This window comes from Filicampus tigris, chromosome 6 (assembly GCF_054856515.1).
Source record: "Filicampus tigris isolate MCC_2025a chromosome 6, RoL_Ftig_1.0, whole genome shotgun sequence".
NCBI classification, from domain to species: Eukaryota; Metazoa; Chordata; class Actinopteri; order Syngnathiformes; family Syngnathidae; genus Filicampus; species Filicampus tigris.
This window is the reverse complement of record NC_141222.1, coordinates 2,054,610-2,073,421: the sequence shown is the minus strand read 5'-3', so window position 1 is coordinate 2,073,421 and position 18,812 is coordinate 2,054,610. Positions and strand designations below refer to the sequence as shown.

Genomic DNA, 18,812 nt, shown 5'->3' with positions numbered 1-18,812 from the left:
ACATACTCTTTCTTTCTCTCTCAACAGTCCATGGTCTTACTTCTGAATAGCCAGCGCCAGTACATTTTAGATTATGACGCAGGGGACCGCCTGTCAGCTGTTACCATGCCGAGCGTTGCTCGGCACACCATGCAGACCATCAGATCCATCGGCTACTACAGAAATATCTACACTCCACCGGAGAGCAACGCCTCAGTAACTGTGGACTACTCTGAAGAGGGACAGGTGTGTACACCAGTAACACTTGACAATGGACATTACTTTTACAATATGCCATTTGCTGTGACAGTAGTTTTAGATTAGAACCTGTACAATAGATTTCCCAATTTTTCCCTTAAAGTAGTTTCTCACCAGATTGCCCAAAGATAAAACAAAAACAGTGTCTTAATAAATGTATCGTATGTTAAATGCTTTGGTTAAAATACCCCAAGGGTCAATCATTCCAGTACACTTATCAGCACCTTTTAAGAAGCAATGTGTTTGATCCATGTGTCATAATTTTACTTTTTATGAAGAAGAAAAAAAAGGGAGTGTGAAGAACAACAGAGCCCCCATGAAACAATAAAAGCATTGTTTGTATTTTCACTCCTGGAGGCAGATGTAAGCTGCCAAATTACACACACTCAATTACTGTGCAGAATATGTCCCAGTTAATTTGGGTTTTTATGGTTGTCATGGGTGTGCTACTGACCTACCATCAGAAGTATGTTGAAACATAAATAATTTGTCTTGTTGGACCCACACAAGTACTTTAGGGAAAAAAAGCCACTAGTTCAAGATATACATTTACTAAATAAACACAACTTTGGGTTGCAATTATGCAAAAAGTCATTCAGCGCTTTAGTGTGTCTAGTGCTGTGGAATACTGATCAATGACAGTTGTTCAAGTATGTAGAGAGCTGAAGCTACAGTGATCCGTGCAGTAATACTGTCCCACAGGGATGTACAAAATTGGCAAATATTTCCAAAGTGCCACTGTAGAGTTTGAGTCAACTGTATAGGGAGTTAATGGCAAGAGGAATAAGCTGTTTGAATGTATGTATGTTGAATGTATGTATGTTTTGGTGTGCATGATTGGATAGCGCCTACCTGAGGGGAGGGCTGGAAGAGGTGGTGGCCAGGTTGTGGTGGGTCCAGGAGAATTTTTTGTTGCCTTGTCTTGGCTCTCGAAGTGCGCAAGTCCTCAAGAGTGGGTAGGAAGTACCAATGATTTTTTTTTTTTTTTCCACAGTCCTAACTGTCCGTTGCAGTCGGATTTTGTCCTGTTTTTGTGGCTGCATAAAACCAGACTGTGATGGAGGAACACAGGACTGATTCAATGACTGTTGTGTAGAACTGTCTCAACAGCAGACCGTGCTTCCTCAGCAGCCTCAGTTAGAACATCCTCTGCTGGGCCTTCGTCAGAATGGAGTTGATGATGGCCTCCCATTTCAGGTCCTGCAAGGCTGTGATGATTGTGAAATGTTACGGTCTTGACGTTTGACAGGGCAGTTGGACAATATGAGGGGCAGCCGTGGCAAAGGGTGCTTCCTGAAGTCTACCATCATCTCTACATTCTTGAGCAAGTTCAGCTCCAAGTTGTGTTGGCTGCACCAGAGCACCAGCTGCTTCACTTCCTTCCCGTCTGTACGCAGAGTTGTCACCGTCTTTGATGAGGCTGATGACTGTGGTGACGTCTGCAAACTTCAGGAGTTTTGACAGCTGGGTGCTTTGAGGTGCACTTGCTCGTGTAGAAGGAGAAGAGCAATGGAGCGAGTATGCAACCTTGGGAGCCCCCGTGCTGATGGTACGTGTTGATGATGTTGTCCCCCCGAGCCTCACCTGTTGTGTCCTGCCTGTTGAAAAGCTGTGGGTCGTATGTGTGAGTCTACTGGTTCTACTGCCCAGAGAACTGTGGCAGCACTTCTGCCCACCTTGCTGGAGAAGGGTATAGTCAGCAATGTCTCGGAGGTTCGCTTGCTGAGCATCCAGACCCTGATAAAGATCAGTAAGATCAGTTTCACCATTTGCACCAGAAGACACACTGAGCTGGAGAGGCTTGGAGGAGAAGAATTCCAGGATGACGTTATTCAACACAGAGCTGAAGTACACAAACAGGATCCTCGCGTACTGTCGGTCTCTGTGCCATTGAGGTGCTCCAGGATGTAGAGCAGCAGCATGTTGACTGCATCATCTACGTACCTGCCCGGTACGCAAACTGCAGTCGGTCCAGCAGAGGTCCGGTGATGTTCTTTAGGTGGTCCAGCACAGGGCGTTCGAAAAATTCCATGACCACAGATGTCAGAGCGACATGCCTGTAGTCATTGGTCTTAGTGTTGCCGGTTTCTTGGGGACTGGGATGATGGTAGACTTTTTGACGCAGGATTGGACCTCACGTAGCTCCAAGGATCTGTTGAAGATCTGTGTGAAGACCGGAGCCAGGTGGTCAGCGCAGACTTGCAGGCAGGAGGTAGACACCCCATCCGGCTGAAGCCTTCTTGATATTCTGCTGCTTGAAGAGCCATCTCATGTCCTGTTTGTGGATCGCCAGGGGAGGTGGGGAAGTCTGCGGTGTAAATGAGATGCTGGTGGTTGAGTGGAGTCTTTTTCATATCTGCAGTAGAACATATTTAGGTCTGACAGGCGGTTCGGTGAATACGATCCCGGATATAAGCGGCCGAAATGAGTTTCCTCCACAGGGTGTCCGGGCACTCCCTTACAGATAAGGTGACTAGCTGCTCCTCCACATTGAAAGGACCCAGATAAGTTGGCTTGGGCATCTTGTCAGGATGCCACCTGGACGCCTCCCTGGTAAGGTGATCCGGGCATGTCCCACTGGGGGGAGGACCCGAGAACGATCCAGGACACGCAGGAGAGATTATGTCTCCCAATTGGTTTGGGAATGCCTTGGAAGAGCTGGATGATGTGGCTGGGGAGAGGGAAGTCTGGGCTTCCCTGCTTAAGCTGCTGCCCCCGCAACCCGACCTTGGTTAGTGGAAGAAAATGGATGGATGGATGGATGGATGGATATTTAGATTTAGATTGTTCGCCAGTCCCTTGTTTTTCACTGCTTAGAGGGGGATGGTCTGCTGTAGTTTGTAACTGATTTCAGGCCATTCCACATGCAGAGCTGTTAGCAGAAAACTGTTTTTTCAGCCTTTCTGCATAGCTTCTCTTTGCAGTGTTAATTTCCTTTGTCAGCTGGTTTTGGGCCCACTTGTACCGTGCCCGATCCCCGCTTCTAGAGGCGGCCTCTTTCGCTTTTGTAAGTTGACTGAGTTAGACAATGTTGAGCAATATTAAGTGTCCAGTAGTTTGGTTATATTGAACAACAACAAATGTGCAAATGATGTAGATGGACAGAGTGACAACAATGAATACAGTATTAATGGCACTACAGTGACGGAGCACCAACAGTGAATACTAAATAAATGGCATGAAATAGATGTGCAAATTGACAAAGCGTTAATTAGAAATTATGAGTCAACTGTTTAAGAAGTATGTTATTAAAACACTGGCAACTTTGTTAACTATTGAAAAATGCATATGTATGCTTTTAGGTGATGGACATTGTCCAGGTACATATTTATGTACGAAAATCTTAAAACGTTATACATAAATAATATTTAATATTTTCTCTCTCCTATTAGCTCCTTAGAGTTGCTCATCTTGGAACTGGACGGCGTATATTGTACAAATATCGCAGACAGGTATGTGCATTTCATTTCATATTTCAAAGGTATTATCAACATATATTACAGTGTCTAAAAAAACAGTGTTGTTGTCTTTCATATATTGTTTACATGCAGTATTTGATTGTTGCTGATGTACATTCTTAATGGTATAGAGAACACAGGACTCAAAGATGGATGTTTACGTCAAGGTTCTGTTTTGTTTGGTTCTTGAGAGTGAGATCAATTGTGCAGAGGGAAATCAGGAAGCACACTAGCAATATCAGGTGGTCCCCAGGGTTTTGAAGGTCTGATATGCTTTAATAGATGCTCCAATGTTGAATGAACAGGAATGTTTGACAGCTTGAACAACACTGAAGCCGAACAGTATCTGGAGTCGTATGTCAATATGTCAATATTTTTGATCTTTCTTCTCAGAACAAGCTGGCGGAGATTCTGTATGATTCAACTCGGGTCAGTTTCACATATGATGAGACGGCGGGTGTGCTGAAGACAGTCAACTTGCAGACTGAAGGGTTTATCTGTTCCATACGGTACCGCCAAATTGGCCCACTGGTTGACCGGCAGATATTCCGTTTCAGCGAGGATGGGATGGTGAACGCACGTTTTGACTACACATACGACAACAGTTTCAGAGTCACCAGCATGCAGGCTGTAATCAATGAGACACCACTGCCAATCGATCTCTATCAATTTGATGACATATCAGGAAAGGTGGAGCAATTTGGAAAGTTTGGAGTCATCTATTATGACATCAACCAGGTAAGACAGCTTTGGTTAATGAGAGAAAAAGTATGAAAGTCATTAAAATTATTTGGTCAAGAATATGACACGTGCGTCTGCAGAGTGCGGTTGAAATACTGGCTTATGAGCACCATCAGGAATTGAAACTGATTGTCTTGCATTGTGTAAATGTATTTAGATAATCTCCACAGCAGTAATGACCTACACCAAGCACTTCGACCAGCACGGTCGCATCAAGGAGATCCAGTATGAGATTTTCAGGTCTCTGATGTACTGGATCACCATTCAGTATGACAACATGGGCCGAGTCACGAAGCGTGAAATCAAGATAGGACCATTTGCCAATACGACTAAATATGGCTACGAATATGATGTTGATGGACAGTTGCAGACAGTCTCACTAAATGAAAAAAATATGTGGCGGTAAGGTTATATAAGATATAAGATTTTTTTAATGCCATTAAAAGAGAATTGCTGTTAATAGCATAATAAATTGTACTTGCAGGTATAATTATGACCTAAATGGGAATTTACATTTGCTGAATCCGGGAAACAGTGGTCGGCTGACACCTCTTCGTTACGACCTCAGAGACAGAATCACTCGTCTGGGAGATGTTCAGTACAAATTGGATGAAGATGGTTTTCTTAGACAGAGAGGGGCAGAGATATTTGAATACAACTCCAAAGGTAGGAAAAAACACTTGTGAATAATGATTCATCTAATCTAATTAAATGCCAGCCATTTGTAGACTAGCCATTATAGAGGATTGTGACCTATCTTTGAAGGCCCACACAATATTATCTTCTATGGCTATATAGACTCTCTTCAAGGCTCATTTGTTTTCTTTGCAGAGCGTTTAAAGATAATGAATGCACAATTATGTTTTATAGATTGAATCAACAGTTTTATTCATTAAATTCACATTATGTGTTGCAGTAAACTTTATTTTCTTGTCTGGAAGCAAAGCCAAATTGATTGAAAAATGCTCCGCTTTAATGTAATTTTATCAAATAATATGTATGTTTGTTTTACTCATTTGCTAGCGATATTAGCAATATTAGCGTTACGCGATGGAGATGCTAGCTTCTGCATCTCTTGTTTTATCCTAATAAAGTCAGACGCAAGGCACAGCTCTTGCTCGCTGCCTTGCTTGTACTCACGTGCATATAAAATAAAATCATAACTTTAAAAATAAAAGCATTGCATATGTTACATATTACTTTGACTTCATGGTCACTTTGACACAAACTTTGACAGTCCGTTATTCGTTATTCTGTCAGCGGCCTGGGTACCCGTCCATCATTCGAAATTCCGTCATGTTTTCAAGCCGAACCAACCTGTAATCGTTAATTGGTCAGTCCGTCGGTCTGGTATTATAATTATTAGGGATGTCCCGAACACACTTTTTATGAGACCCGTGTCCGAGTCTACGGTTTCAAAGGGACGGGGGCCGGGATGGCCACGTTTTCACTAACAAGTTCATTTTATATATTTTTTGATCAGGAAAATGAAAAAAGTTGTCATTTTCTATTTTATCAATAAACTTGGGAGAAATGAGGAAATAAGTGACTCCATGAATAACGCCCCTTGTTAATGAGCAGAATGGCCGCGCCCCCTACCGTTCTATCCTTGTTCGACCGGAGTCACGCGAGGGACCGATTCCAAACTCTCCATTGGAAATCACCTCTACTAATGCCCACTTCAATATATCAAAAGGATTAACGTCTCCGTGGCTGATTTATATGAGAATGGGGAAAATGTGGAAGTCAGCATAGCTACATTGGCTGGAACCAGCGCACACTGCTTCTTTGCTTAAAAAAAATAAAAACACTGCTTCTTTGCTGATCATGGTTAGGACGGGTGAGGCATTAAACACCAGTCAGGACAGAGACTGAAGTGGAAATGAGACGTGCACATATATTTGGATGAGGAGTGCCCCAGATTTTCGGCTTGCAACGCGCCGTCCAATTTGGAAGGTAACAGCCGAAATGGCTCGTTCCAATGCGGCCACACTCTCGGCTGTGCAGTCAGCCTTGCTGGAACTTTTCGTTTGCTGTTCGATGAGGGCTTTTGTCACTCTCAAGCCGCTTCACTCGGGCAGAAGGGGGCTGCAAGCAAAAAGCAGAGACACCGCGCGCGACTCATCAAGTCCACACGCTGGGCGGGCAGTAAGGAGCTAATGTTGTTGTGCTTTTTGTTTTAACGGCCTGAAGCTAGTTGTTGCTAAACTTCCGCTGTCCCAATCCTACCTTTAACTGGGGAGGGAAGCGGGGGGCTCCAATCTGCCTGCTGCTGCTGCTGCAAGCCGTGTCTCTCTCCCTCCTGAGACACGAGTTCAGCGTCGCTAAATGTCCGAAATATAACCAGTCGGGGTTTGTGTGTGCATTCATGCTCTTGCCCGCTTCAGCTTGTGAAAGTACTAATGTCGTTTTTACATGCAAACCTATTATATAAGTGCCAATGTTAAGCTCACCCAAGTGTCCCTTTAAGTATCTGCTGATTCAGAGACTCAATCCAATACCTCAGCAATGCATTAAGAAAAAAAGAGTGTGCATCAGAGTTTTCTCAAATTAATATAGAAATATACATACATCGTGTATATGTTATATGTTATTATATATTTTTAGATTATATGGACCATTCCACCAAATCTGTGCCAATTACCTTTTGTAATACTCTTAAAATAAACTCCAAGTTCTATATTTTTTCTTCTGTTTTTAAGCACTAAATTTGATGATACACATATTGAACATCTCAATGTGCATTGGTTAATCTCAGAACTTTTTTTATCATGTCCGTTTTTTGTACTGAAACCGATAGTGGGTTTTTAGCATAAAATGTGCAAAAACAGGCATGAAAGCCATAACATTTATGGTAATTTAATGTTAACCTCAAACACAATAAACATCAATGTGCTGGAAACTTTATGAAAATGTATTTTCATGTCATTGCCTGGGGATGTAAATGGCTTTTTATGAAGCGCAAAATAAGAATTATGACTCGCAAACTGCTATGTGAATCCGCCCATTTTGAGCCTTGCAATAGCATATAGATATGTGGAGCCTCAAAATACTCTCCCAATAAGAACACAGAGGGTCACAGTTTTTCCATAGCAGGGAGTTGATTGTAAATGGGCATAAGGGTCAATGGCGTTTACTACTCGCATTTTTCCTTGTTCAGTCGCATTCGGCCATGTCACTCAGTGTGCAGCAGGCCTTCAGACTACATTTGTATTTTTCCGAAGAATTCTCAGATTTTTGTGCAGATTAAAATGTGAATGTTTAATGTATATTTTTTTCCATCAGCTGTGTTTTTATTTAAGACAGTGTAACATGTTAAATCATGAGTACATCATAAACATAATTGTAAAAAGTCCAAGTATCAATGATACAAGTTAACCATGATGTCCATTTTGACCCTCCTGACACAATGTGAGACCGCTAAATTTACACATGGCATATTTCACTTTTAACCTAATGTTGTTGTTTTGCCTGTTGATTATGCTAGGTCTTCTTGTTCGGGTCTACAGTAAAGCAGCTAGTTGGACCATCCAGTACCGTTACGATGGTCTGGGTAGGCGAGTGGCAGCCAGGAACAGTCTAGGACAACATCTGCAGTTCTTCTATGCTGACCTGAACTATCCCACCAGGATCACACACGTTTATAACCATTCTAGTTCCGAAATCACCTCTTTTTACTACGACTTGCAGGTAACAACTCTGTTTTTTTTTCAAATAAGCTTTTGCACAGCCACGTTGATACCTGCATATAAAAGTAAAAAAAATAAAGTCTTCGGGCAGTAGGCGGGGTACACCCTGAATTGGTTGCCAGCCAATCGCAGGGCACACAGAGACGGACGAACTACCGCACTCACAATCACACCTAGGGGCAATTTAGAGTGTCTAATTAACTTACCATGCATGTTTTTGGAATGTGGGAGGAAACCGGAGATCCCAGAGAAAACCCACGCAAGCAGGAAGAGAACATGCAAGCTCCACACAGGGAGGCCGGAGCCGGGATCGAACCCACGACCTCTGAACTATGAGGCAGACGTGCTAACCAGTTGAATATATATATATATATATATATATATATATATATATATATATACATACATTTATATATATATATATATATATATATATACATTTATATATATATATATATATATATATATATATACACATTTATACATATATATGTATATGTGTATGTATATATATATATGTATATATATATGTGTGTGTATATATATATATACATGTATATATATGTGTGTGTATATATATATATATATATATATATATATATATGTATATGTATATATATATGTATATGTGTATATATATGTATATATATATATATGTATTTGTGTATATATATATATTTGTATATATGTGTATATATATATATATGTATATGTATATATATATTTATGTATATATATATATATATATATATATATATATATATATATATATATATATGTGTATAGGTGTGTGTGTGGGGGGGTGTGCGTGCATGTGTAAATACAGTATGTATGTATTTATGTATGTGTATACAGTGGCAATATAGTTTGAATATGATTCACAAATCATTCAATTGTTTATTTACATTTTACTCAACCTCCTAACTTAAGGGGGGAAATGTCAGAAAAGAAAAAAAAAATGAAAAAGGTTTCATTAGAATTTTACTCTCTCTATCAGTGCTCAATGGCTTGACTTATTGCGATTCGATGTTGCTCTCAGCTTTGAATTTATGACAGTCTGTTGGCAGCCAGCTGCCCTCCGGAGACCATAAACAAATATAATGACTGTACAGAACCTGTATTAGAAGGGAAAGTAGGGAGGCTTATTTTTTGAAAAGGCCCCAATTAATCAAACTGATATATTGTTAAAACAGATGTTGTTGATATGTGTACTGTAATTGCTGTGCACCAGGAGGGCCACAATCAATTAGGCTAGAATTACATCTTCTCGTAACTCCAATTCCAAGTTGTTACATTTTGAATAACTACCGTGTTATTTTTTTTTTAAGTTGTGTACAACAAAAATGTTTATTGCTCAAGGCCATGTTTTTTGTATCGGCATATTTTAAATTGTGTATAACATTTTTTATTGCACAGGGTCATGTTTTTGCTATGGAAATCAGCAGTGGGGAAGAATTTTATATTGCATGTGATAACACTGGGACCCCACTGGCTGTCTTCAGCAACAATGGACTCTTACTTAAGCAGGTATGTGTCATCTCCTAGACACTTACACCCGCTTTTTCACAGCGCACTGTCCTGTGAATCGTAAGTGAGGGGGGTTGATCCGGCAACTTGTAGGCTTCCAACATATTAGAGGCTTACCAGAGGCGTAACGCCGCCAGCCAATGCCAACGTGTGGAGTTTAACACCCGATACTTCTGCCCTTTGTGTTGAAAGCAGTTGTCGCTGTCACGCTGCTGCCATTGCCATGCATCTAATTATGTTAATGGGGCAACCCGCGTCCACTGTGTGCAACCCGCACATGTTCCTTAGCAATAAGCCGTTTCAGTGAGGCTTGTCTGAAAGGGACAGGCGAATAAATCCCGGCTCTACTGTTACGCCTCTGATGCGCCAATTTACAGAGAATCAAGTCTGAAAGCAGCTAGTGTGTGTGTTTACTTGCGACATTTACATTTACGTTTACTTGCGACCAGTGTTGGGGGTAACGTGTTACAAAAGTAACGCAGTACAGTAATATATTACATTTAGGCAGTAACGACGTAATGTAACTTGCTACTCCGAATTTTTTTGTAATATTATTACAGTTACTGAGAATGGTAACGCGTTACAAATATCAGGACTTTAATACATATGTTGACATCATATAGCAAGCAGGGCAGTTCATAACATCGCTTGATTGTAAGCTATTACTTCCAGCAATACTCAAATAATAAGTTGTTGTCGCACTTGGAACTTCACGTAACAACGTAAATGTGCGAGTCACCTCTCTGCCAAGCTTTTCAATTGACTTTACAACATTGACAACAATTAAACAGGGCTGAGAAGTTATTGTTTGTCACAATACTCACTGTCACGGTTTTATAAAATAAAATGCAAATCATAGACACAAAATACAAGCAGGAACAAACCTAAGTAAAACGAAGCGAATAAACTGCAAAAAAAATAAGTCACTGTGCTTTTTAGATGTGATTTATAGAACTTAGTGCCATCAATTGCCATATGTAAAACGTAGTGATTCTGATTGGCTGTTCGCAATCCAAATGCAAATCATCTGCCGTTGACAAATGACGTCACGCTACGGCACCATCAATCGGACAAACTACAATAGACGCCAATATTAGAGTCTGATGCGCTCGTTTCTTATTTACCTTTATTTTTTTTTCAAATCAGCTCGAAATTTTGTCTCCATGTAGTAAAATAATATTAGAACTAACTGAACTTTCAATTATTATGAATAGAAAAAATAATAATGAAAAAAGAAAAAACTTTTAGTCAGGTCAGTTTTGACTTGATCAATACATATTTTTGCTTTTATTACACATGCCCTGTCTGTGTTTCTATCTATCTATCCGGGGATTGAACCCACAACCTGCCGGTTGGGAAAGGACCACTCTACCACTGAGCCATGCCGCCCCCAGTGTGTAAATTAATTTGAGAATAATGATCATTTCATTTGTGGTTTACAGTGATTATTTATTTACTGGACAAAATATCGGTTCCAATATTTATATTTAAAAAATACATCTTATTGATACAAATATTGATCAAAGGTAGTGATGCCCCACCACACCATAGAGTCGAAAACATTTGATATTATAGACCACACTATATAATTAAATATGCTGATAAGTTAACTTTACCAGCTAGAGTATGGCAGCAAATTTTGCATTTTCCTTTTAAGGTCTTGAAATCATTATTAAATAAATGAATCCCCCGATTTTTGAAAAAGTAACGTAAAAGTAACTTAAACTTGAGTACCGCATTACTCTACAAACAGAGTAATATTGTAAAGAAACGTATTACTTTCACATGCAAGTAACTAGTAATATGTAATATATTACATTTTGGAAGTAACTTGCCCAACACTGCTTGCGACGTAATGAATAGAGGAAAATATTGATGTCCAATTTATCACGACTCATTTTCCAAATAACAGAAAACGTTTCTCAATATGTGTAGGTGCAGTACACGGCGTATGGTGAGATTTATTTTGATTCAAACCCAGACTTTGTGCTGGTCATTGGTTTCCACGGAGGCTTGTATGATCCTCTGACACGATTACTACATTTTGGAGACAGAGACTATGACATCCCCGCCGGGAGGTAAGTTGTCCCCGATTCACTCTCCTTCACTTTGTTCTGAGTATGAGATGTGATTGCACTTTACGTAACCACTTTGTCAGTGATTTGTCTAAGCCTGCTGTGTTGTCTTGAAGGTGGACAACCCCCGACGTCAGCACATGGACCAGGGTTGGTAAAGACCCTCAGCCTTTCAATCTTTACATGTTCCAAAGCAACAACCCCATCAGCAAAATCCATCACGTCAAAGAATATGTGACAGGTAACACTGACACATACAGTACAGTTAAGTTTAAGATGGAAAATCACACATGCAGTGCATAAAAACGAGGCTATGACAAATTTTGTCTCAAAGTCTTTTGACGCCAGTCAGTTCTGTAGAAATGTACACTAAACGTTTATCGCTATAATTGCTTTGTGGCTTTCCCAGGCTGTGATTATGTAACTTAAATTGGGTTATGTGCTGCAAGGGCCTACACAGACGCATTAAGCGTCTTTATCTTCACCATCCAATTGTAGTCATTTAGGACGCATTTGTGTGTTCGTGTTGAAAAATAGATCAAACTACTTGTCGAAAGAATTTAAATAATAGCGGGAGTTTCCTTTCTTAAATGTATTTACATAACTGATGAACGACAAAATGCTCATCTTCCTTTTGCTTTTTTTATGGCCTGCAAATTGTTAGTAATGAAGCAATGATACTGTTGATATGAACTCCTCAAACTAGTGGCTAAGCAATAGTTTAGTAATACTAACCGCTCATACCAGAGGACCAAGCACACAAAGCGTAAGTAGAAAATAGAAAGAAGCCTTTTCTCACACAAAACACTTAGCAGACCTTGAAGGGTGTACTTGAAGGTGAGGGGCATAAAAAGTAAAATGTGAAACCATCCTAATTATGTGATTTTTTACAGATTGAATTCATTTCTAAAATGGTTATTTCATGCATTTTTTTTAGGTTGTTCATTTGTAAAACACCTTGTTGACGAATAGTTGCAGTCTGATTTGAAGAGGCATCACTGCTGTTTTACTCGCTGGTTCATACTAACAAGGCTCTTGCTTTTTCCATTTGGGGGCCCGCTGCTTACAGAATAGAGACATTCCACATAGTTTGCTTGACCAGGGGGTCACCCTGTTAAGAAAACGGTCAATTGATTGGAAAAATAGAAAAGCAAGCTGTCTGAAGGAAATCACCTAAATTGTGTTTGATCTTGTGTAATTGCACTGAGGTTGCATTGTTTTTGGCCAAGAGGGGATAAAACATTAGCATCTTGTCTTAGATTATTACAAGAGCTGCATAATTAACTGGGTTAACTATTTAATGTACTGAACTTCTCAGTTGTACTGTAAATAGAAGAGGGGGTTTTAATGTTTTCTGCTCTGTCTGTCTCTTGAGATGTCAACATCTGGTTGGTCACATTTGGATTCCATCTTCACAACGCAATTCCAGGATTCCCCATTCCAAAATTTGACTTGACGCAGCCATCGTTGGAGATGAAAAAAAGTCAGCTGTGGGATGACCTGCCTGTGAGTAACATTCACACACCCTCAAAACAACAGTTATTGTTCTACCCCAAAATAAACATCATGCCCTTAGCAGACTGTATATCCAAAAATCAGTTGGCAGCTGTTTAAAATGTGTTTTCCTTGGGGGAAATGCACCAAAGAAGAATGTGGAGTGGGCATAAGGAAAGAGGAAATGAGGCGAGAAAAGGCATCCAGGAAAGCCAATCATTCTTCCCCTCTTTCTTACACTCCGTCACCCCTCACTTTCACCGAGGGTGTTTGTGGACAGGAAATATCTTTGATGCATGGCCTGAACAACAACGATATGCAATTTATGAGAGCGAGAGATACTTAATTACTTGCATTTTAAAAGTGAGTTCAATTGCAAATAAGAAAAAACAATGGTGAGGAAAAGATCATCACAGATTCAATATTATCAGGGAAAGAAGGAGACAGTGACCATAAGAAAAGGGAAGATCTGTGTCCTGACTGTTGGATATTATTTTCTTCTGCTTTGAAGACACAGTACAACTTCCTCCTCAAGCTTAGCAGCCTCTCATCGACCTTGGGAAGTAAAAATGGTACATATCGAAAGTGATTTGAGCTTTAATACCGATATGGTACGTGTTATACAGTCGGTTTTATTCAGCTCTACTTTTTAATGCCGACTCACGCACGCTATTGAAAATAATTGTCCAACAGGCTAATTTTTCTATGTTTTGTGCTCAGCAGGAATCTGAATGTGTATCCCCGTTGAGGAAAACGATCAGATTTTATATGTAAAACACTACATTTGGGTAAAATTTTAGGATGAATCTGAAATGCATCATAACCTTTACCAGTGACCTGAATTTGATCCATTTGAAACTTTTGGATGCACATGTTCAATATTTCAGTACTTTCCACAAGTCTATATGAAGTAATACATTTCCTGGTTCGATTACAATTGGCATTCAAGCAAGCCTCTTTGCATCCTGCTCTTCACAATTTGTCCTTGTTGGACCAAAACGACACCTACCAACTGATCAATGTCATTTGGCCATTTCAGGGCTTCAAACAGGGAATTGGTGACTGATCTTAGAGCAGGCGTGTCCAAACTCTGTCCTCGCCTGTTTTCCGTCTCTCCCTGCTACAATACACCTGATTCAAATGATCAGGATCAACGATCAAGCTTCTTCAGAGCTTGCTGATGAGCTGATCATTTGAATGAGAGATGGAAAACCGGCAGAACAGTGGCCCTTGAGGACCGGAGCTGGACATGCCTGTCAGCATCAACAAGGTTTGACCTGTAGATTAAATCCTGGTTTAAATTAAAATATTGTTGCACCAAACTTTAAATCGTGTTTAAATGTAAAACAGATTAAATTCAAACCTCTCTTTAAATTTTACTTTTAAACCAAGTTTAAATATAATTCTGTTGCGCCATAACATTGAACTCCATTTTAAACTGTGGTCAAGAATTCATTTTAAACTGACAGTAACTTTAAGACAGTAACTTCAACAATGGCTCCATTTTTCAACAGTTTTGGAGCTGAATAGGAAGACTGGACCACCTGCCAAACACTGGCAGGGACAGAAATACAGCTGTACTACAGATGCTACAACTCTGGCTTTTATTAAATTTTCCAGCAAGCTTTAAACTAAGCGACATCTCTTATCTCTTTCACTACGGTCAGCCTGCTATAACTGTCAGCCGGTTGCTGGCAAACAGTAGCTTTCTTTTTTACCGTGCCCTTGTTTGTTTTCTTGTCTTCTATTGTTTGCCCATAATGCCTCATTAAATTGGTCAGCAAACCTTTGCCAAAGAAGGAAAAGTTTGAGCTTCTCTGCCAGGCCATTACAGCAATGTAAGCCATGGCCAATGTTGTTATTTTGGCAGGGGTTTCAAAAGTTTACTTTAAATTTGAAGCATTTAACATGATCCTTGTGGGATTAGAAGGCGTGCGTGGCTCTTCTGTTCGGCGAGTTTGGGGAAGCTCCCATGGAAGCTGGAGAGCCACCCCGTGTCGAAGGACGCGCGGACGACAGCACAACTTACTGGGAGAGCCGACAATCGGTAGCAAGTAGTAGTCGACAGGGTCCTGGACGCACCACAGCGGAGTGCATACGAGCGTTCGTGAATGAGCAAGGGACGAAGCGTGTTTTAGCTCCTTTTTAACCTCACCAACTGGCCACCGCAGCCGCTTCTGCTATGATGAACGCACAAGGCGCGTGAACTCAGAAGAGGTCTCCGCCGATATGACAGCCATTGTTAGAATAACTTTTAAATTGTTATCACACATTTGCTGATTATGCTAAATGAACCATGAACGGGGGCACGTCGTCACCCAACCAGCCGGAAAGCACTCGAACCTCCAACGTTGTATTGAAAATCCAATAAAGATTGAACAAGCAGAGAGTCCATTGATAAAGCACCAATCACTGAAAACAGAAAAGCCGAAGCGAAAGAGGGTCACATCGGCGCACTGTCCGCCATTATCCCTTAAACTAATTTTACTAAACCGAGATGCATTTTAAATGGTGCAACAGAGCTCTGCTTAATTTTAAAACTAAATGAACTCCTTTTAAACTTAGTTTTGCTAACCTATGAGTAGAGATAATCTTAGATTAAATTCAACCTTCTTGGTGCAAGCCAGCCTTAGAGTGTCACAATGTCATCAACGGGTTGCAAAAGAGAGACTGGAGGAAAATTAGAGAAAGACATGAAAGCAGATGGCCTTGGAAATTCTAATGGATGAAACCCCTGTGAATTTTGCTAGTTCAGCTCATTGAGCAAAAACTCCTGTAACAATGAACAGTTGCACTTGTGGACTTGGTGTATTTTTAGGAATGTGCATGTCAGCATCTCAAGTATAGTCAAACTGAACTTTGTACTGTATGTCTCCTCTACGACAGCCGATCTCAGGAGTCCAACAGGAGGTGACTCGTCAGTCTCGGGCCTTCCTGTCTTTCGAGCGGATGCCAGAAATCCAGCTAAGCCGACGCCATACGGACCACGCTAAACCGTGGCTGTGGTTTGCGACAATCAAGTCTCTAATTGGGAAAGGAGTGATGATTGCTGTTGTCCAGGGCCGCGTGGTGACCAGCTCTCTCAACATCGCCAATGAGGACTGCATCAAAGTTGCTGCAGTCCTAAACAATGCATTTTACCTCGAGGATCTGCATTTTACAGTGGAAGGACGGGACACCCACTACTTCATCAAGACTAGCCTGCCCGAGAATGATCTTGGCGCACTGCGGCTCACCTCGGGACGTAAATCACTGGAAAACGGTGTGAACGTGACCGTATCACAGTCTACAACAGTGATGAATGGCCGAACACGGCGCTTTGCTGATGTGGAACTGCAGTATGGCGCTCTGGCACTTCACGTGCGTTATGGGACAACGCTGGATGAGGAGAAGGCACGTGTCCTGGAGCAGGCTAGGCAGAGGGCCTTGTCAAGCGCCTGGACCCGTGAACAGCAGCGCGTCAGAGATGGTGAGGAGGGAGTACGGCTGTGGACAGAGGGAGAGAAAAGGCAGCTGCTGAGCGGTGGGAAGGTTTTGGGTTATGACGGTTATTACATACTGTCCATAGAGCAGTACCCGGAGCTAGCTGACAGTGCCAACAACATCCAGTTCTTACGGCAGAGCGAGATAGGGAGGAGGTAACAGGGCATCAACAGAGGCTATATTTCTACACTGAGGACGATTGGAGACTCCAAAAAGATGAAAAACAAGTTCCGTTTTAACAATCAATGGATGTCACGGACTGAAACTGTCTTCAGAGTCCAAGGTAGAGACCGAAGAGCCCCCAAGTTGGCAAATATATTTTTCTCTGAGGACAATAAGGCACTACGATGATGATGATGAAACAATCAGGTCACTAGAACTGATATGAAACAATCACAATCTAATTTCGATTTCAAGAAACAAGAAAACATTCACTCTGATGGCCAATGCCTTTTCTTTCTTTCTTGGAAATGCCTTTGAACAAACAGCATATGCATGCAAGCCCCACCCTTTCATTTGGAAGGTGGGGCTAACCCGAATGCTGTGTGTCATGCTCTCAGGCTGTGATTACAGCCAAAGCAAAGACTGGTTTAGGATAGCCAACTGAGCATTTCACGGCTAAATGAGTCGCCAAGCATTTCAATGGTTCTAAGCTGTCTGAGCAGTGAACAAAACAAATGCCGGTGGATCCCTCGCGGATGTTACCAGATGCCAGTATCTTTTAACCGTGGACCCAGATGTAAGTTTCACCGTTGCTTTACGCTTTCTGTCCCCCACGGGCCGATGTCTAGAAGGAGCTCTTGTTTTTCTGGAGCAATCCAACAGAACTGTTGTGGACTCTCTCCAAGAGAGAATAGCACATAAAATGACTATGATTTGTACGAAGGAAAGCAAAGGATACATCTGTTTGAATATTTTTGTTTTTTTATTGTATCGAAACATTGTATTGCATTTACATAGGAAAAAAGGGGGGGATATAAAAATGAACAAAAATGTGCTTATACACTCTTACTGATATCACTATTATAACTACAGCCACCACCACAGGAACAGACTATGATCTCGGACGACTAAACAAAATCATACATTTTAAATTGTATTGTTTTTTTTCCGATTGTTATCCATTCAACAGGAACAAATAACACTATGATCTGTCTGGTCAGTTCACACGAACTCCTACGCGTTCACTCTTCATCAACCACTCCATTAAGAAGATAGGATAGTGCCATGGCTGTTTATGGTTCTCTTTGGATGGACTGTGTGGGTCCAGTTGGCTCAGTGGTTCTGTATAACACTGATCCCCTTCTAAGTCCAAGAGTCGTACAATTCTGCAAAATGTGACTCAGTCTTATAATGCATAGAACTTGTGCTTTTATCGGTCAAAGTTGGTAGTATTGCTTGCAATAGAAACGTTGTCTTGGCTTTTTGGGGGGAGGTTTGCTATGAGTAGTAACAAATGTTGCTTCTCTCTTTAAGAGGAGAGTGTATCGCCATCAGTGACTTTGAGTAACAGTAATCAAGAATCGGTGTGTATGTTTTTCTATTGATTGTGGGTCTTTGTATTCTTAGAGAGTTTTCCTTGTATGTGTTTGTTTTCAAGGGTGGGAAGGCAATCTGAATCATTTTTAAAGACAGTATACTTATACAGAGCATTTACATCATATGCCACTATTGTTTTTTTTCCACAGACAGTTGAGACAAGTTGATGTGTTATGGGTTCATTATCTTTATGTGGAAGGTTGAAAAATTTCACTTAACTGTACAATGATACTAGTCTCAGAGAAAGTAATTTATGTACAGTGTTTCTACAGTAAACAATAAAACCTTTGAAATGCCTACTTGTTTCTTTGTTGCTGTCATGTTTAGTTTGAGGTCATCTTAGTTTGTAATACCGATGGTCATTCTGAAAATGCTGAACATCATGATTTTTTTATTCACTGGCATACCTTTTCTGCCGTCACAACAATGACCACGATTCTACTTCAGAGGAGCTTATTATGATCAGGTATATATATATGTATGTGTGTATATATATATATATATATATATATATATATATATATATATATATATATATGTGTATATATGTATGTGTGTATATATATATA

At 40.6% G+C, this 18,812-nt stretch overlaps 1 protein-coding gene across 7 annotated transcripts in view; it reads left to right on the top strand.

The window, feature by feature from the left end:
* tenm3 (teneurin transmembrane protein 3) overlaps positions 1-18,540 on the top strand; it is a 390,360-nt gene extending 371,820 nt beyond the window's left edge. For all 7 annotated transcript variants that reach the window (XM_086034264.1, XM_086034268.1, XM_086034265.1 and 4 more), the window contains 11 exons: positions 28-225; positions 3,630-3,689; positions 4,089-4,433; positions 4,594-4,838; positions 4,921-5,102; positions 7,924-8,126; positions 9,542-9,652; positions 11,588-11,730; positions 11,844-11,968; positions 13,103-13,233; positions 16,108-18,540. In XM_086034264.1, the coding sequence (XP_085890390.1) occupies positions 28-225; positions 3,630-3,689; positions 4,089-4,433; positions 4,594-4,838; positions 4,921-5,102; positions 7,924-8,126; positions 9,542-9,652; positions 11,588-11,730; positions 11,844-11,968; positions 13,103-13,233; positions 16,108-16,863 (2,499 nt within the window). In that variant the 3' untranslated portion in view covers positions 16,864-18,540. The remainder of the gene's footprint in view (positions 1-27; positions 226-3,629; positions 3,690-4,088; positions 4,434-4,593; positions 4,839-4,920; positions 5,103-7,923; positions 8,127-9,541; positions 9,653-11,587; positions 11,731-11,843; positions 11,969-13,102; positions 13,234-16,107) is intronic.
* The last annotated feature ends 272 nt before the right edge of the window (positions 18,541-18,812 follow it).